This window comes from Lagopus leucura, unplaced genomic scaffold, assembly GCF_019238085.1.
Source record: "Lagopus leucura isolate 7727_CA_CO unplaced genomic scaffold, USGS_WTPT01 Super-Scaffold_100021, whole genome shotgun sequence".
In the NCBI taxonomy this organism is placed as follows: Eukaryota; Metazoa; Chordata; class Aves; order Galliformes; family Phasianidae; genus Lagopus; species Lagopus leucura.
In genome coordinates this window covers 4,339,309-4,360,234 of record NW_024962274.1, presented here as the reverse complement: position 1 = coordinate 4,360,234, position 20,926 = coordinate 4,339,309, and the positions used below count along the sequence as shown (strand labels likewise).

The following is a 20,926-nucleotide window of genomic DNA, read 5'->3' as shown; positions in this document are numbered from 1 at the left end:
GTTTATAAAGGCTGACACTTACTTGGTGTTTTCCACCAGACCATTGTCCAAAATGTTCCATTTCTTCTACCAATTCATCACAAGCTGTGTCAGAAAATATGGGAAACCAAAAAACATCTGGACATGGCTATGGAAAGATGAAATGAAATCTACATTAATCTCTTTTAATGAAGTTGTTAGAACAGTTATTCTCAATTGCTAAACATCTCATTCCAAGGACATTTTCACTTTTCTGTCACTTACCAAAAAAAAAAAAAAAAAAAAAAAAAAAGCAATTCTTTTCTGTGTCATAATTTGGACACATTTAAATAATTAAATTTTCACTTGGTCCACAAGTGTACTCTGACAGAATGAAGCAGAAACTAAGAGCTACCTTGTAAGTCATAATCCAGCATTATCAGCTCTGTCAGTGTACCCAAATATTCTGTGCATTGTGTGATGACTCCAGTCATTCACACAAGACTCATTAAGAAAAATACTTTCAAAATTAGTATGCTTTTAAATACAAAAGCAATTTATCCTGGCTTCTTAATTAAACAAAATTCATTAAATGACTGTGGATAATTGACATAGAAGTAAGTGTCTAAGACTGGTGCAAGTGCTATTCACAGACAAGCTATGTGAAAGCAGCCAGCCAGACAGAAAAAGACTTAAATATCCAGCAAAAGCCTTCACAGCCACAGACCTTACAGAATTCAAAGCAGAAAAACAACCCTGCAAGAAAAGCATATTTAAGAGCTTGCCTTACATTTGCTTTGCAACAGCAATCTCTTAACAAAAATTTAAATTTTCTGCTAGTTGTACTTGCTTTTTCTAATGAATTAATTACAATTTTACTTTGAAGAAAGCAATTACTTGGACAATTCCATTACTCTGAGCAACATAGCAATTATTTTTTGGACTTCTCTCATCTCAGTTTTTTCAGTGACAAATTCACTAGAGGTCCAAAACTTTAAACTGCTCAGCCACAAACCAAAATAGCAATAGCATGGAAACAATTGCTGTATGAAAATTTATTACGTCAGTCTCACAAATAAGACTACTACTACTTGCCTCTTTCAAAGAGAATTGATACCTACCTGCTCTACTATATTATCAGTGAAGATCTTTGAATAGTTGGGATTTATGTAGGTTTCCTTCCAGTCCTGAAAAGAATGATTTTAAAATATTCAGAATTCATTCAAATGAAAGAAGAAAATCATTTTTATTCTGTTCAGGTGCCCTACTGAAAGCACAAGAAACAATTAAACTATTTCTTATTATCATAGTAAAACTGGATCTCATCATACCTAAATTGAAAAAACTGTTACATCAGGGCCATTTCTCATTACTGTTGTAATCGGTAATTGATTAATTGATATTAAATGGGTGGTGCAGAACACCATTTATTGCAGTAGATGTATGCTGCGCGCTGTTTAAATATTTTCCGTGTAAAGTCTCTAAGTCCAAAGTAGTTAATGATATAAGGTTGCTTTTCGGTTGTTTTTTAATAACTTTCTAATCAGTAGTAAGGAACATACCACAGGATTCTCAAATATCTGCCAGAGGTCATTGTTGTAGTGGGAGGTATTATAATTGGCTGTGGAGATAAGTCTTCCAAATTCATGTCTGTTCGTGATGTACATGAAAACACCCTACACCAAACAGAGAAAACATCATTAGCAAAACTGTCCATCATAGCAAAATCAATGTTTTGTAAGTCTCTATGCCTGCAATTCTTTAATAAAGTATATCACATCCATACAAAAATATTATACAAGTATTGTTCATTGAGTGTCTTAACTCTTCAAATGGTTCACAGTAGTCACAAACTAGAGTTCATGATTTCTTGTTTATAGGCATTGTTTATACTCATTAAGCAAGTTAAACCAAAGCATATATTCTTCATAATGCAAAAACAAAGAAAAGAGAAAACAGAAGTGAAGCAATTGCTTGTTTTCCAGAAAACCTAAGCAGACAAACTGGCAGTATCTATTCTCAAACTGATGAACAAAAGTATAGTTTCTGCTTAAACACTGAAAAAACAAGCTAACAGAAAAAGTAATAGAAAGCAGAACAAGAAACATATTTCAGAGTATTCACTACATGATTCTTCTGGTGCCTGAAATAAAAAGGTTTTGGCAAATACAGAATATAAGAATTTTCAGATCAGGGTGCAAAATAAGTGAGCACTTTGAAGTATGTTCCCCTTAGCAAATACTGGAAAATTATATGCAGGATGTAAAGTGTGGTAAGACAGTTTCATTATCAAACTATTAAGCTACTAACAAGACTCATTTGATCAGAACTGACAGCAGGAAATAGGGTGGTTTTGTGATTTGTTGGTGTTTTTTTTTTTTTTTTTTTTTTTTTTTTCTTAAGAACTTGAACATTTGTTTTATTCACCACTTTTCAGATTCAAATGTTATTTCAGAAGCATTTGCAATCAAGATTTGTGGCAATAAGGCATCCTCCCTTGGATATTTTCTTATTTTTAATCTATCTTTTATCTGAAAGAGAGTCAAGTTTGTTAGAATGATAATGATTGTTAAAGACGTGCCTTGTTTTGGGCACCAATCAAATCATAAAGTAGCTGCAGCAGGAAGAATAAGGAGGGTCTGGCTCAGGAAAAACAGTCTAAATGACACCGAATGCACAAAAGCTCTATGTTTACCGAGGGGCCCTGGCTGACCTGCTTGCCATTTGAGCTTTACTAGGGCTGCTGAATCAATTTTATCCGCTGGAACACAGCTTTAGAACACCTTAACCTTAGCAATGAGAATCCTCCCCAGGGAAATAAGCAGCCTATGTCACTTGGAGCTGGTTGTAAAGAAACTGTTCCTGGTGCTAATTTGAACCCAACAAGACTGAAGAGAAAGATGGAGTGACATTTTGCGAGGAGTAAGGACAGAGGAGAAGGACCTTCCTGTGGCAAAATAACACTGTATGTAATAAGAACTAATGATTTAAAACAAAAAATAAAGCAACACCTTTGGGGGTCTGAGCATTTGGAATGTTTCCGAAGAAGGGGAGTCTTTTTCCCTTTGTAAAGTCTAAAATGAAGGAGAATCATCACATCAGTTTTTCTGGTACATAGTTTCTCTGTTTGTCCAAGATCTACTAGATTTCCACAGTTACAATAGGGAAATAGCAGCCTCTGACAAAAGCTGATACGCCTTTACAGACAACATGCATCTCCAAGCAAAGCTCACAATGTACATGTCAAAGCTGTTTCCACCAGCCCCTTCTTATCTGCTGCAATACAAAAACAAGCACGTACCAAACCATCTTACAGCACAGATTGAGAGGGGGAAAAAAAAAAAAAGAAAAAAAAAAGAAAAAAAAAAAAGGAGAAAGCTGTTTTCTGATGAGCCACAGTCAGATTAGTTGAACGAGCAGATGGGAAGCACAGGTTTGCAATAACTGACGCTGAGAAGGCTTGAATACAAGAGAATTGGATGGGAACATTCTGAGGAATCAGTACAAACAAAAGAAATCATGCCTTGTTATGAGGGAATAAATAAAAAATTAATACTTGCCAACTTTTCTTGTTCAATTCAGCAAAATTATTTTTCAATGTTATAGTGTCTGGAAATAGGTCTGGTTTAGCTCTTATTTGTTTCTGTGCTGAAACTAGTGTAAATATCAGTAGAAATGTGGGTTTACATATTCATATTTTTACAGTACAGGTAAACTTTCTCTCATTACTTACAGCTCAAAGTAACAAATTTCTGGTACAGTTTTAATCTAACCTGGAAGAATTAAGGAGTAACTTCTGTACTCCAAGAAGATTCCTACCATTTCATAAATCACTCAGGCTTTTTATACCAACACTTTCCATTATTATTTTAAAGCTTATACATTACATTGCAGAATGCTCCATTTTAATCTGCTAGAAGTTTTTTATTCTGTGAAAGTGTACAAAATAAAGACATTCCACATGCAATGATAAATTGAAAATTGTACATGAGGTTGCTCCAACTAGGAAGGTATTTTAACCTCAACAGGACATTTCAGTTTAAATAAAAATCACTATATAACCAGTGTACCGACATTAGAAAAACTTCCACTCAACAATTTGAACAAATACATTTAAAAGGTTTCACATCACAAAAATTGGCCAGTACTTTGAATTAGAAGTAAAATATAAAATCTAAGACCAATCAAGCAAAGCAACCAAGTGTAGCAAGACACAAAGTAGTCTGTGTGCATTTAAAAAGCAAGTCGTTATAGATACACCTTACCATTTCCCTGGCATTCCTGCAGAGAGCCATGTCAGGATCCAGCTTATCACGCATGAAGTAGTTCTTCTCTTTCATCTCTGACCTGAGAGTTTGGCCCTTAATCAAGTATATATTAGCCATATAAGGTATATTCCATACTCCTCTGTAACAGAAAAGAAATAATTTAAAGCTGCAAAAACTATTTTGTTCTCCATTCCACTAACTCAGCATCTATGTATTTGCTGACAAGACAAAGCAAGTTTCAAAGCAACAAACTTGAAATGTTCCCAAGACATCTGAAAAACTGCAGCTGGACAGCAAGAAATCAAATCTCAAAAATAGGCATGGGCAGCAATTCAATTTTTACAAAGTATTGTCATAAAAAATAAAAAAGTCAAATTCCCTAAAGTGAGTTTTAACTACAAATGTACTTTGTGTTTCCAGATTTAAGGCAAAGCCTTTTATATTATAATATTATTCTACACTGCCAGATGGATAAAATAATTCTAAAACAGATTTTTTAATGAGCTTAAGCATAGCAGCTTTGACCTTCTCACACAAACACCCACTGACCACCCGCAGGTCATATATTTATGTGAGTTGGGCCAATATTAACAACAAAGCAGTGCTGCTATAATGCGTGCTTTACACGTCCCCTCCCTCCCAGAGCCAAGCCTCCTATGCCATGAACACATCCTTCAGTGCTGTTGAGAACAATCCATTCCTTTTCAAGCAGTCAGTCTGCTTCAGATCTTTTTGTTCTTTCAAGGCAATGAAAACATATCATTTATGGGAAAGAAAAGCTTAGGCAAGGACAAATCTAAAAATGCAATGAAAGTGTTTGTCAAGAGAATATATAAACATACCTGAGATAGCATACAAGAAACAACGCAAGAACAAAGAAATTACAGTCATTCAGTTTTGCACTGATTAAATAATTGCCTCAAAAAGATTTGATGAATACAAGAATCATTTATTTTGACTAAAGTTCCTGGGGTACAGTTTTTCTTTTCTTCCTATTTCTCTGCTTTGCCATTTTCTGCACTGTACATTTGCAGAGTAGAATATCCAAACACTCAGATAGGTACCAGTCATCACTATGTCCATTAGTGATAGCTTGTCATGTTAAACATATTGCTTCAATGGAATACTAGAAGTTGAACAGTGCAACTAACTTTAGACTTCTCAGAAAAAACACAAGACTGTATGAAAACGTAAGAAAACGTTCTGAATAACCATACATCAGTCCCTTGACTTTAAGAATCATCTTAAGGTTACTTACACTCTGTTCCCTTGGACAATATCAATGTAATCTTCTGAACGAGCATAGTAGCCATCTGGGCTCAAAGCACCCCAGAAATTGGACCAAAGCTTCCCATGACGAGTTACAAGCGGAGCAATTATCTTTCTGTGAAGTAAGAATATCCAGTAAAAAGATATGAACTGTGATATGAAGATATGTCAAGAAACACCGGCTTTTCTGACTTGTTGAGTGTAGTCCAAACCCCAGTGACTATCAAACCTGGGAGCAGCTATTCTGAATTTCAGCTGCAAAAAAAGAAAAACTATTCAAGCTCCTACAGCCCAGAAATAACATCACCGTAACAGAAGCAATGATTCCTATAAAGCAGAAGCAGCTTGTATTTCTGTCAGCCAAGAAATACTCCCCACAGCATGGTAGCATAAAAAGAATCACAACGCCAGAGACAAGGAAAAGAATATTAAAATGAAAATGGTGAAACTGCAGGTACAAAAGTTACTTCAGTCTGAAAATTAGCTACCCAAAATTTAGTGTCAAAACAGGGAAGTCCAAAAGAACACAAAGAATAAAAAAGCTCTTTGTTTCAGGGGGTATCTACTAGTAGGTATATTTTGCAAGGTTTTTGTTGGTGGTGGTAGGTTTTTTTTTTGTAACTGTGTGTATAACTTTGAAATCACTAGTTACTGATACCCTAACTCATGTCATAAAACCTGTTTAGACCGTACCATTTTTGCCATAGCAACTTTGAAGCATCTAAAATTCTTATGAGAAATTGCTGCTTGACAGGAACAAAACACTTAATGAATTGTTGGGCCATAGCAATCAAATATCACAAGTAAACAAAGAGGATCTAAATCTGCAAGAACAGACAGGATTTTATTTTCTCTGGAAGGGCCCCAGGAGTCCGAAGAATTTCTGTAGAACCAGGAGATATACTACACCTGTTCTGTTCTATCAGTATCTTTAAAGTCTTTGGGTTTGTCAGTACAACATCTGCATCTATGCTGAAGTAGTATTCGCATGCTTCATCCTGGCGACAAAGGTCCCTAAAAAGACAAAAAAAATTGGTTACCTCACATGTTTCCAGAATAGGTTCACAAATGACAAATGCACAAATACCATAGCTGTAAATTTCATAAACAGCCCTTTAATACATATGCTACAACAGTCAAAGAAAGACAACATAATGTAAGATACATGGAGCACACATCTATGCATTTGTCAGGGTACACTTGTTAGGCAACAGCAGAGTAGAATGAATTCAGCCTCCCTACACCAGCAAAATGGTAGATCAAACAGACTTTTGAGAAAGTGGAATGACTCCTCAAGTCATACTAAAGCAGTAGCTTTCTGTCATGCAAATGGAATTACTGATTTTGTCTGTTCTCCCCAGTATAATTCACTGAACTTGCATTAATTCCATCATAGCGTTAAGTGTTCCCATTGTTTTACTTTCATGCTGTAAAATGCCTACAAACATAATTTTAGTTCAAGTTCTCTTTGATTTGATCATTTCTGATTGGTTTTCTGCAACAGAAAAGAACTCTGTCACTTCAGGGGTAGTGACAAATGGTGGATGTGACAGACTACATACAAGTCAGTGACCGCTGGCACGGCTCCCTGTTTGTGTCTCCTTCATTCTCTTCCACTGCCTAACCTAGCAGGTCAGCACTTAGTACATCTCCTCTATGGTTTATTAAACAAAAGACTTCTTGATAATCAAATGCTCTTATGCTTAAAGGATTTTGGATTTATGGCTTTCCAGAAATTATGGTAGAAGGTAGGGCTTTTTTACTCCACAAATTTCAGCAATCTCTTTTCTTCAAACTCAGTCACTCAAGATATAATAATGATTTGAATCAAATTTTTAAAATACTGAAGTGACAGAAGTGGTGTTCTCATTGCTAGGAAAGCCAGTGCTTGGGCACAGACACATTGCGTAAATCTTTGCTCAGTGTCTGGCTTTGCCTTAACTAATATTTGCTGAAAGTTTCCTGTCTTATGAATACATGCTTATATGACCACAATTCCTTAATCAGCACTTTCTCACATAATTGTCCCAATTGAAACTGGCAGGTTTTATTCCTGCCATAACACAGCCCAACAATTAAGTCTTCATGGCATTTTCAAATTCCATTCAAAGCTTTACAACTACTGAATGCAATTCACCTGTATTTTATATTAGCATAATTACAATTATTAGTAGTAGCCATTCATATTGCACTTGACATTAGTTGTTAAATTCATTCCAGAAATATCCAGCATCCTTATCCCCATTCCACTAATGAGGAACCTAAATTTGAGAGTGACAGCTCTGCGCTGGTCCAGAGTTTCAGCCACAACACTGACAAACCTTTCCAAAAGCTGCAGTACCATCTGCTGATACAAATATATGAATAGAATTGATGTTTTTAATTATCAACAATGAGAACAAACAAACAGAAAATATTTGTATTTTCTTGTAAGCAAATAAAACTGAAAAATTGTTCCATTGTTCACATTATTTCAAAGGTCCTTCCTTCAGCTTCTGCCCTTTTTTAAATAACCAGAGTTTTATAAAATCCCTTTCAATGTGCGTACTGTTGACAAAACTTCTGCTCTTTACTCACATCTTAATTTAAAAAACAAGCAAATAAACAAACAAAACCCTAAATCAAAAGTTTCAGTCTAAGTAGTTGTACTTGGTAATTCAAAAATCCACTGAGAAGTCATTAAAAGCATTACTATCGTAAATAGTCTGGAAACGTAGCTACAGTGCAAATCAGTGTGAAAGCTCTAACTTCAACTTTTATGAACAAGAATATTAAATATATTATAGGTATAAATACAAAAATATATATTATTTTTGACAAGGAGGCTATTCAGTAGATTTAGTAAATTTAACAGAACACGAAGCTATTTTGTTGGAAGTCTGAAGCTCAGCAGATTAGCTTACAGTATTTTGCAGTCAGAAAAATGATTAACTTTACTGACAAACACCAGCCCATCCAGAACTCTGACTTCATCTAAGAAGGATCAAAATCACTGTTCTGCACATTATACCTTCCCCTGAGATCTCCTTACTTCTTCATAGGGGGAACGCATCGTCTATCCAATTTCTTTAGCATTAAGTCATTTGTAGCTGTTTAGATACAATTTGAATTAGCAATTTATCATTTTCACATCCCTCTCAGTTTGGTAGTACAACTCCAGACGTGGACTGTGAGTCAACGGGAGAGCATTCAGGCCATCAGAAAGAACTCTTGACAGAAAAGGTGCCTGGGTGACATGGACAGACGTTGCTACCATTTAGGATCTCATTTTGCACTGCTCACTATCCCAGCTACAGCCATTGCTCCTCCCAGCAGAGCTCCTATCACCATCACTACAAACAAATAAATGTAGCCATGGAACAGATAAAGCACTAACCTTTAGTTTTGCATTTCAGGCTTAGGTAACATCACCACAATTACTACAACTGAAAGCTATTGTAATTAGATACGGGTGGGAAAGTTGTATTTCTTTTGCAACACTGGAAGTTCAAAATGCTGAGACTGAAACCCAAAACTGCCGAAGAGTTCAAAAGAAGCAGCTCAGCAGAAGCAGGAAAATACAAGTCTCCAATGCTTGACATTTGAGAGATCTAATCCTCAGTTTTCCTTTAAACCACATCCAAGGTATCTGCCCTACTCACAGGCTATTCCAGCCATCATTTATCAATACCAAATGGGAGCTCTGAGACATTGATGTAATGTCCTCTAATTTTCAAGAAGCATATAGGAGAGAAAAAGTACATCTCAAAATCCAACCAGCATTAACCACTAAGGTAACATTTTGAAGGAATATACATGCAAAGACAAAAAACTCAATTTGCAACTACGCTTTTTTCTTTATATTCTCTTTTATTTTTCTTCTTTCCCTAATCCCCTTCCTTCTGTTTCTGCCTGTTTAAGCTATGCACTTGTTTGTCTATATTGATGAATCGTAACAACTCTTTGATGGTTATGCAATTTGGAGCATTTTCCAAAATGTATACAACTATCCAAAGCTCAAGAGAGGGCTTTTCCATATTAATAGACATCTGGAAAGTAAATCCCTTGCTATTACTTATTAAATGAACGAGAAAAGCAGGAAGAAGTTTGCTGCATGGATATGGGTGGGGGGAAAAAAAGTTATTCTACTCACATGTATATTAAATGTGAAAATCTTACTCGCTAAGAACTTCATCATGACTTATCACCAGTTTTTACTAAGACAAAATGGGGAAAAATGATGTAAGAAGAAAACTGAGTAGCTACATTATATACTCAAAAGTATTCTGAAAACAAACTGCACCTTCAATGCCCAACTTCTCTTTTGTTAATTTCAATTCCAGGCACTGAATTACATTAACTGTTAGCTGCATTAAAAATAAATAAATAAATAAATGTTAGCTGCACCAGATAAATACCTTTTAGAGTGAAATGTGCAAGTAAGAATACCAAATTCACTCTAAACCTACTAGAAATAAAGTAAAATCAGTTAATTTGGAGAAATAGTGAATACATGTGTGAAGCAAATAAAACAAAATTATCAATGTGTGGAGAGATGCAGGAGAAATAAATATATCAGTGTCTGCAAATCAAGCCACTAAAAAAGATTTGAAGAATCTCTGTTACAAAGCAACTTCTGTTGCTATATTAGTGAGAAACAAGAGAGGTTGCATTGGAAGCTATCTGAATTGAGGGCTAATAATTTGCTTTACTGGAACGGTCATTGTTATGAACATCTAAATTTTGAGCTAGATTTTCTGAGGAAAAAAGTAATCATTCCAGAGAAGCTGATGACAATCAGAAGGCTGGCCAAGAAGAGCAAGAGTGAAAGGAAGTTGCAGATAACCTGATTTTGTCCTATCCCAGCCAAAAGGAAACGAGCAACTGTTGGTGACATGTACATTGTTCACATATAAGATCATACTTAGCTTTCTAAATGAATAATTTTGGGATGATCTCATCTCATACATATTACACTTATTTCTAGTTTAAACAATTTGTGAATGGTGTAGCTAACTGCTTAGAGTTTACTAAAAATAATGCTTTTTTATTATGTGAATGGCTGCTTCTGCCACTGTGGGCATGGATAATATTTCCTAGAAAGGCTATGGGAGAGGCCAGCCTGGAGCCCAGCCAAATTTCAGTTTCCCAGTGGCTTTGAGCAACAAAACCTTGTACAAACAAAATTCCAAGAACATCAAGACAAGTCCCTTCTCTCAACTGATGCCATGCTATACTCTTAAACTCTGAATATAACAAAAAATGTCAGATATTTTAATATATATTCATGTTTATGCTGAGCATAATGTAAAAATAAAGAGTCATCAGTTATTTCTTCAGTCTGTTCTTGTCTGTGCCTTCATCAGAAGTCAGGGCTGTAGACTACTGAAATAGAGTAGTCCAACAAGGAGACATTTTCCTACAAGTAACCAATAGCTTTTCTATTAAACAGAAGCCATAAAATACTCAATAGTAAATATTATATATCCAGGGCTTGTTCTAGACAAAACCTTTCACTTCTGTACTTTAAGATGTGAGACCGTTAGTATTTAATGTGCAAAGTAATATACATTAAAGAAAAAAAAAAGTGTTAGTGGATGCACCATTATAAAGGATTTAAAAATCAGAAATTACATTCCCATGTTCCGGGCTTCTGCTTGACTCAGATTTTCTTCAGGTCCAACAATTTTTATATTTCTGATAATGTTCTTGGCTTTTTCCCAGAATTTCTTGATGTGCTTTTCATGGTAAACCTCCTGTAATCATGTTAACATTGTTTATAGTGAATGAAAGGTACAAATTGCTGTGAAATCATAAACACAGTGTCCAAGAACAAATTGTATTCTATCCTAAGCAAACAGATGGCAAGCAGTATTTGAAGATAATCCAGTACAGCTATCATCAAAAAAATCAAGTGGTTCAGTCCAAAGTTTTAGCAAGAAAAGCCAACACATCAGCAGTATGAATCAAACCTGTACATCCAAACCAGTGATGCAATTCACAAACTGTGTATGCAGCATTTTATCACAATACTTGTTTTACAAACATCAAACTCCATCCTCAACCTCACTGGCACAGAGGGATTTTTATGTCACACCAGAAGGGCTTTAGAGAGAGGGGAGTTGCCACTTGTGGTGCCCAGCCAGAGAAGGACAGCTGTGCACCACGTGCCCCATCTCCAGACCACAACTCCTACTCCGTTCTCCCTAAGAAGAGAGCAGCCAGTTGGAAGAAATCATTCGCTGCTACCAAGGTGGCTGGGAATGAAACCACACTCAAGAGTGCTTGCAATAAGGAAATTTAGAATGTCATCAGCCTTGGCTAACAAAGTAGGCAAAACAGCTTGGTGGTATCATTTCTAGAAGCAGTGATGGTGGCAGAAGAGGTTGAGATTAGAGTTCAGGGGTATTCGTCTATTATCTTGCTCTAACATGATAAAACCAAATCTTATTTTTTCAATCAACTAAAAATGCTGCACATTCATCCTCTCAGAAAAGTAGTCCCAGTGGTTGTCTCTTTAATTTCTCATTACCCTACCCCTAATGTAAGGGATCTCAGTTGTATACAATCCTTCCAGACCACTGTCCTCATTGTTAGGCTTTGCTATAACAGATAACTTCACAGTAACTAAAGGTGATGGTTTTATCCTGCCTATAATTGAAAAGCTGTTCAGTCTTAAATTCATTCTGAACATCTTTCAACTTATGGCTGAAGCAATGAACCCTAGCCTAGTCTACAATTCCTATCTGCAGATCATATTTATGTCTTTAAGAACTCCTTTCCAAAAGGCATTGAGAACTTTAAAACTCAGCTCTGCTTCTGCTCTGCTCTGTTACTCAGGACTGCTGTGCTATGTTAACAGTGATGTCTGCCCAATCAAAAAAACAAAATTCTAATTTTTTCCTGACATTCATCTTGCAACGCTGTTTGTCCATGAGACTTGCACATACATGTCGCCTCACTCATGCAAATAGTAATACTGATGCATGTCACTAGTAAAGTATTAGTATTACCAGATCATTAGATAATTAGCAGAAACCATTAAATCTATTTCAGAAAGCAACTAATCTATACTGCCATTCAAGATCTATCTGTCCACAATGGTCTTTCCCCTGGCACCCAGCAACAGCATCAAAAGAAACATAAATGGGATATCAACAATAAAATGAAAAGCAAATCCAGTGACAACTATTGTTATTACACCAATTAGTACTTCTCTCAGAAGCATACAGCTTAAAATTAAATTTCTAAGTAGTTTGTTTCAGTAGATTTCAGCAAGCACTGACTGAACTTCATTTCACTACTGTATTTTTTCCACTTCTGTAAAATAAATTATGAAACATTACCTCCTCCTATGCAGTTAAGAAATATGTATACAGAAAATCTACATACTTTTCACCTGCATTTTAATTCATACCATGACTTCTATGAAATGAAGCTTTTCAGAATAGTAACATTATACTTACATTATTATGAATGAAGACACTGAGAGCCTCCTTAGGGTAATCCAGAGTCAACAGTCTGTCTAAAAATTTAGGTAGGAAAGGAGTGGGTTGTTCAATGAAAACACCAATTTTTACCCTGGGATATTCCTAAAAAAAAAAATGATATTTTGACACAACCAGTAACTTGACTTGCCTTGTTTCTAAGACTAGTTTTATTAAAAAGCAACTAATGTCATGCTGTAATAAACTTGACTGCACAGTTTTGAAATGGTCTAAGCCAACTAGCTCTGATGTGCTGCTACCCATGTTTTTGTGAATTATCTGACAAAGCAAAGATAATGGATTCAGTATCACTGGAAAACTTTTTGAATTCCAATAACAGAAACTGAGAAATCAAAGTCCAAAACTAATGTAAAAAGATTTGTAATTTCTCTCTATTAAATATGTTTTAACAGCAAAAAGTACAGAACTAAATACAAGAAATGCATAGCAAAAATTGTGGTGTTTTGTTTTGTTTTTGAATAATTTGTATATACATGAGAGATTTACAGGAAAGTATGGGGAACTATTTTTTTAAAAGTAATTAAATGATAAAGAATTATCAAAATATTTCAGTCATTAAGACAAAGACTGCAAAAGCCTTGCACATCCTTTCATATGCACTATACCCCATAGCTATCATAAACGAGTTCTGCATTACTTCCCTGCTTATTGATTTTATTAAGAGCTGTCATAAACTCTAACCAGAGCATCTCCCCTTACACCCAAGGAAGCCACCATCTCATATCAATTCACACCTTTTAAAATTCCTGTTTTGCATGTGTTTGATGCAGAGATCATGGCTGCTAAAATAAACTAGACAGAACTCGTGTGTTCCTAAAATACATTGCATTATTTGAGACAAAGAAATTCAACATTCAAAGATCTTTAAACCTACACAAATGCAGTGACTCAACAGAACTTCTTTCCCCTTCCAAAGTAGACAGTCCATACAAATATCTAAGCCTGCCAGAGGCTCTGAGAGAAACCTTATACGCCTATAGAAGACTGCAAGTTAGTTTTCCTTGAGCAAGCCCATACTTGCTTGAAAAGCATCTGGATAAACAATCAGAGCATGTTGAGTTTTCACAGTATCACCGTCTGCACTGGAAGTCCAGAAACAAATTGGCAAGTGTGCTAGGAAACATTACAACACCAAGTGCTTACCCAGAATGCCTCTTATTTATGACTTCATCTGCAAACCCAGCAGACAGTCACACAGACAGCCCAACAACTTCAGAACAGCTGATGAAGGTATGCGCACCCACACGTCCTGAAAGCAGCAGCCGCAGCATTGCGTGGAGACTACCCTGTTGTGACTGGAGTTGGACTGATACTGATAGCACTGATCACAAGTGATGGGGAAAGCAGCCTGTGCCACTGGGTTTACTGAACGAATGTGCTGAACAAATGTGTGAAACAATAACAGTGCTGCTATCACAATTTATTCTGCATATTTTTCTAATTCAAAGCCATTTCACTATGTTTTCCTGAGGAAAGAGAAGCAGATTACATTTGGATCTGCAAAGATTATAGGGACAAGCACGAATTACTAATAATCCTCCAAAATACAGGAGCATGAACTGATTGGCTCCAATGTCTACACTAAAAGTCAAGAGTGTAACAAAAGCAGGTTTAAAGGACTAGAGTTTGACATTCCTGCAAATTGCACTGCCATTATATCTCCATAAAGCAGAGTTAATTGATCTTGAGCATCGTTCCCCATACTTATAAGGAGGTGTGACTGCACTATCTGAATCTATGTCTGAATGAACAAGTTTAATCCCCAGTATGTGAATTTATCAAGTCTGAACTTTGCTTCTTCCCAGTTATGCCCTGGGAAAAACACTTCAGGAGCACTCAGGCTGCTCTAGGTGATACTGCATTTTCCCTAACAGATTTTCACTCTTTTACTAAAGGACATACGTTCCACATTTTAAAGCTTATTTTTTCACTAGCAGTAAGAAAGTGTGTGATAATTTTTGAAGAAACACAGGGCAGCACTCTGAAGCCATACTGCAAAAGAGTCCAGGAGCTGCCAGTGCAACACAAGGAGCAGTGAAGTCATCCTTGCTGCTCACATGCAAAATTTTCTACACTAGTAAAAAGCCTCAGGATTTAAGCATTAACCAAAGGAACATTAAATTTGTTGTTCAGTTTAATTTAGGCTATTAGAACTGTATTACTACTCAAACTGTCCCCAGGGAGCACCTTGGATGCTACTGCTCAACCAGCAGGGCCCAAGATGATGCTTCTATCCCCTCCACCTTGCATAAACCTCAGAAAATAACGTTACTAAACTCATGTGATGGGCTGAAAACCAAGTGTCTGGCCATTGCATCTTCCTCTGATGTCAAATCAAGGTCTGCATGTCAGACTCAGCCCAAGATGTTTGAACAGCAGCAGCTAAGTTCATCAAGTCAAGAACATATGTCGGAATTCATCTGAAGGAACTCAAAGCTCATAACAACTTGGCATCAACAAAACTGATCCTGACTTTCTTGTGAAAAGAGCAACAATGAAAAAGTCTTCAGGAGATATGAGCGCACCAATACATAAAATCAAATAAAGCAACCCCAGTGCCAGTTAGATGGGGCTCTCGGCAGCCTGATCTAGTGGGTGGCAAACCTGCCCACAGCAGGGAGCTTAAAACTGGATGATCTTTAAGGTCCCTTCCAACCCCAAACAGTCTGTGATTATATGATTGCTTTTTATTCTAAAGATTTCTTGTTAAGTAGCAACCAGCCAGGCCAGAACAGAAAGCGCATTCAGAAAATGAAATACTGCTTGTACTAAGAAATGCCAGAGGTAAACACTTCCACAGAAGCCAAGGAAAAGTCTCACTATTTCTGCTGGCAGAGTGAGTGAGGTATGATGTCCAAAGAATGAGCTACAGTAAGGAAGATCCATTCCAAGTAGATGTACTTAAACTATACAAAAAGCTATCCAGTCAATCATTGCAAGGTACTCTCCATTAATGGCTTTAAGTTTAAACTACCCCTTCGGCAACACCCTCAGACAAAACTTAACTTTTTTTCCTCAGGTAAACTTTAACATATAGCTGAGAGTGCAAAACTTTCAGCAGAACATCAGAAGAATGTTCTACTTTCAAATTAAAGATGTATGTGTAAATATATATGTATGTTAAAAGGATGTGAAAGTGATTACAATTCCTGCAATAACTTCTTGAATTTATATCCCATTCTACAAGCTTCTTATTGTCCAGAAATTGTCACACTACTTTCAGTGCCAAACAAACCATCACTTCTTTTGTGCTATCCTAAACCCTCATGACCCTCTAAGCTCTGTCCTCATTCATGTCTTCACTACAGACAAGAAATGAAATACAGTGAACAGAGGATCTGATGGCTTTTGGGGAAGGGGTTAGTTTCAGTAATATTGGGGAAACCTATATTAAAATGCATGCATGAAATTATTTCCACAAGTATTGGCATTTTCAGTAAATTAAACTTCCTTCCTTATAGTTTCATATACGAGACAAAATATCCTCAGGTGCCTATTAAACATAAGAGTGCATACCAAAGCCTTTTTGAATCAGAAATCACTACATACCTATCAAATGCTTTCACAATGGTTTTGCTCTTGTTTCACAAGTTTTCTTACCGTTACTGTTGACAGATCCAGCATGTCTAAATCACAAATAGTGCATCCAGTTTCCCGTGTCCAAGCATTGGGGATATAGTTTCCCAAGTAATTCAAGTAAATCTGGTAACAAATGAAACAATTCAGGTTAATGAGATGTGCATACAGCTGGTGATTTTTACTCTTTATAGAACTCAGGCTTAATAATTTAATGCCTTAAATCTAAAGGCAAATGACTGTATTTTTATCTTAAAAAGAAAGTAACATAAAAATACCTATTTCTTTCTTATTATTTACAAGCCAGAGGTGATATCCTTTTAATTTCTATGTTAAAAAAAAAAAACTGTAAGCAGACAAACTACCAACTAAATGCATGCAAGACTTACAAGAAACAAACTACAGATCCAGCTCTCAAAAGCTGCTGTGCATGTTTTCATGCCAAAAGATGATTCTAGTTAATTCTCCTAAATCTTAAAATCAACACTTTAAACAAAATGCAGAGACCAACCACATGAAAAGCACGTAGAAATTGTAAAAGACATATTTTCATGATGCATAACGGCATACTATGCCACGACTGAAAACACATTCTACTGGCTGGCTTCTAAAGCAGCATCTACCTTCTTAATGCTTTCAGAATTGGCGCTGAACAAAATGTGTACAGGATGGACTGCCTGGGCTGCCCTGTCCTCCTGGAAGTTCTTTACTATGAGAGTGGTAAGGTGCTGGAACATGTTGCCCAGAGAGGTTGTGGATGCCCCGTCCCTGGAGGTGTTCAAAGCCAGGCTGGATGGGGCCCTGGGCAGCCTGGTCTAGTATTAAATGGGGACGTTGGTTGCCCTGCCTGTGGCAGGGGGGTTGGAGATTCTTGATCCTTGAGGTCCCTTCCAACCTGGGCCATTCTGTGATTCTGTAAGACTCTTTAGCACAGTCTGTGGCAAAAGAACAAGGGGAAATGGCTTCAAGATCAGGGAGGGTAAATTTGGGTAGGATGTAAGGGAAAAGTCAATTATAGTGAGGGTGGTGAGGCACTAGAACAGTTTGCCTAGAGATGTGATTGATTTCCCATCCCTGGAGACTTTCAAAGCAAGGCTGGATCAGACCCTGGGCAACCTGAGCAGCTGTGGTATCCCTGTTCATTGCAGAGGAGTTGGACCTAATGGCCTTCTGAGGTCCCTTTCTACTCTAAGGATTCTACAGTTCTATGATTCTTCACTAGCTTTAAAAATTGTTTTCTGGTAATGAACAAATTAACATCAAGTTATTCACTTCTAATATCTCTTGCTATCGTGAATTTGGGAGTGGAGTGAGTTGTTTCAGCAGTGCTATCAAGTTACTGTGACAACAAAATAATGATGTAGAAAGCTGCTAGAACGGCTTGTTTACCCATGCAATTTTTATTAATATTAATTAGAAGTTAGTAGGGGTCATAACTATTTCAGACTATTCCATTGTTTTTGCCTGAGCTAAAATTGCTGTCTTTGCACAAAATCAAGAGAAAAATGCCACTCACTTTAGTTGGACCGTTTCCGAGAACAGTAATCGGTAATGTTTCATACACAGAATTCCTTGCTCTTACTTTCCCTTCTTCAAAATTCAGATGAACTTCATCTGCAAATTAACAAGGATCATGCCAAAACAGGTTTATAAAAAGATAAAATTTCAGAGTTCTCTGAGTTCTTGCTGGTACTGTACATCCTATTGTTGTTGTCATTGTCAAAGGTATTTATATGGAAGCTTTTTTTGGTTTTTAAACAGACCCTCAATTCTAAATGCTTTATACCAAGAATTGCATGTTACATTAAACTTCAGAGTTTGCCAGCAGCAGCCTTTAAAATTTGAATAAAATCTGCTTAAAAACTTACTCTTGAACAAAGGAATTTATAAATAAATGTTACTTTAGATATGATCTGAATTCAAAGTTGTTACATAATTGCAGGTTAAAGGTAAGGAAGGAAGCTTGTAGAAATGTAGCTTCCAATTTTAATTCAAGACAATTTAAGAAAGGAAATTAGTCATTATTTCACAAACTATTACACATAACAACCAAAATGCAATTTTAATTACAGGAGTGAAGATGGTAATTAAGTTTGTAAAAGGCTGATAGAAATTTGGTTCCTAATTTCAGAAATATTGATAACTTCATTTATTTAAAATTATTTTTGCTATTTTAAAATCAAACTTCAGCCTGTGGCTGAACTGGAAATCTGGTTTACCCACCCAAATATTTCATCACAACAGAAGAGCGTATGTTTAAGGAACTGTATCGATGGCTTTGCAATTACAGTTTTAATAACATGGTTAATGAAACACAACATACAAAGCATATGCTTACCAACAGCTCCATTTAAAGTCTGGAAAATAGCACACTTGTGGTCCAAAGTAATGTTCAGGCTTTCCTGAAATAAAAGTAGCAAAGATATTGAGGTATTCTAAAAAGCCAAAGCTTTTGCTGAAATCCTATAAGAAGCAACAGTAAATTAAACAGGCCAAGCTACCCGACACTCAATTCTCAAATGGAATTCTTAGTTTTACACTGTTAAGTTTTTCCTAGATTCCTGACTTGTGCAGTTGTATAGCAATTAGTTTTACATATGCAAAAGCCTCATCTAAATTTGTAGAATAAATTCCATAACTCTTCAAAGAAACTGCAATTTAGGAGGATATGATAAAGAAAATCTATATCTTATCTTAGAAATACTGACAGTTCTCGGAACACCAACAAAGCACACTAGCAGTTCTTAAATCAAAATCACTGCATTTCACTGTTTCAAAATAACAGCGTGCCAAATCTGAGTATCACGTCAGAACAGAAAATACCTTCGCTCAAAACATATTCCTAGTACTAAATTATTAAACTCACCTACACTCACATTTAGTGTACCTTGTTCAAAAGTTTTTAACACTTGCTCAATAAGACATATCCTTTAAAATAGATTTAAAAGCTGTTATTTAGATATGAGTACTTTGTTTCGAATCATCCAAGATTTCCTTGCATATTCTACAGTTCTGAGCACTACTGTACAGAGGATCAGTACTTAAGAAGCGTATAGAATCTTACAGAATCTCCACATCTCTGTATGTAGCCAGTAACTATAGGCAGTACTATAGGAGCATTTTGAACCACTGTGTAGTGGTGCCCTCTGCAGAGGTACACACTTTTTGTCTAGAAGACAATCAGTTCAGACAGCTAAATACATTACTTGTGAGCTTGGTGCAGAGTCAGCTCGAGCGTCTCTACGCACTGTCCTTTCAATTGCATATCTAGCATCTGACTTAACTTTCATAAAGACAATTCAAACATTTCTGTACTTGTATCTAAATATGCCCTACATCACAGGCATAACTCAACAGAACTTAAAAGAACATACATACATTTCAAAGACTTTAGACCTGCCTTATGCACCCAAGCGACCAAAGTCAATCTCGAAATTCTAAAATATCAGCTTCTAGAAGTCTTCTTGCATCAAAATATTGTTTACTCTTTTTAACCCACTTTTTCTTGTACCCAGCCCATGCCTCTGATCTACTATGTTTTAAGGCTCCTAATCAGCACAGAGCTTTGTTAAGCTAGGGCTTGGAGAGGTCTCCCCCCACAATTTATGATGCAGACTTACTGAACATATCTGCATAAAAAGCTGAGGAGTTGGATGCAGCTCCAGGCAGGACCTGAAATGGCAGCAACCCAAAATCTAAAAACTCTGGATCAGCAAGTAGTTCAGTGAAATCCTGGAAAAATGCCACATTCTCTGGCTGTCAAACTGCAGACTACATGGGACCCTCATTGAGATGAATGTGCCTAATCATATACCTCAGAGCTATTATTTCTAACAACGAAGCACAGCCTGCCTAGATCCGCAGGCAGCCTGAAACTGTATTTCAAGTCATGACCCTTCCGAAGACTGTTCATCACTCTGACAGTAGGAACCTCCAGAGAACAAACACCACTGTCAACATGGCATTCAGGAAAGAAGGAGACAGCATTCCTTTTATTTTTATCTCCTGATGTTTTATGAGGATCAGCATGTTATTTCAAGCAGAAAGAGATGAGAAAGCCAGCCACTACCTACCCTCGCCAATGGGTCAACATAGATTTTGGTGTAAAACAGCTGGTCATCATCATTATCCTGCAGATCCCATTGCTGCACAATACGATTTATATACGGAGCATAACCAATAAATCCTGCAATATTAAACACACAAGTTATTTCCATAAAAAGCACTTCTCCGCCAATGCTGTCCCTCAGTCAAGGACTTCATTCAAAGTGTTTGGTGCCAATGTATGAAATTCATACAGTTTGGCTTAAAAATCTAGTTTTCTGTGATATGCATTAGTTCTGCTCTAAAGAGTTTGCAATTACAGGT

At 36.4% G+C, this 20,926-nt stretch overlaps 1 protein-coding gene across 1 annotated transcript in view; it reads right to left on the bottom strand.

Moving 5' to 3' along the window:
• PLOD2 (procollagen-lysine,2-oxoglutarate 5-dioxygenase 2) overlaps window positions 1-20,926 on the bottom strand; it is a 47,599-nt gene that overhangs the window by 3,356 nt on the left and 23,317 nt on the right. The window contains 13 exon segments of the mRNA XM_042878450.1: window positions 23-127; window positions 1,080-1,145; window positions 1,521-1,634; window positions 2,970-3,032; window positions 4,224-4,365; window positions 5,485-5,610; window positions 6,405-6,509; window positions 11,109-11,230; window positions 12,941-13,066; window positions 16,583-16,684; window positions 18,075-18,172; window positions 18,897-18,960; window positions 20,632-20,744. Coding sequence (XP_042734384.1) covers window positions 23-127; window positions 1,080-1,145; window positions 1,521-1,634; window positions 2,970-3,032; window positions 4,224-4,365; window positions 5,485-5,610; window positions 6,405-6,509; window positions 11,109-11,230; window positions 12,941-13,066; window positions 16,583-16,684; window positions 18,075-18,172; window positions 18,897-18,960; window positions 20,632-20,744 — 1,346 coding nt within the window.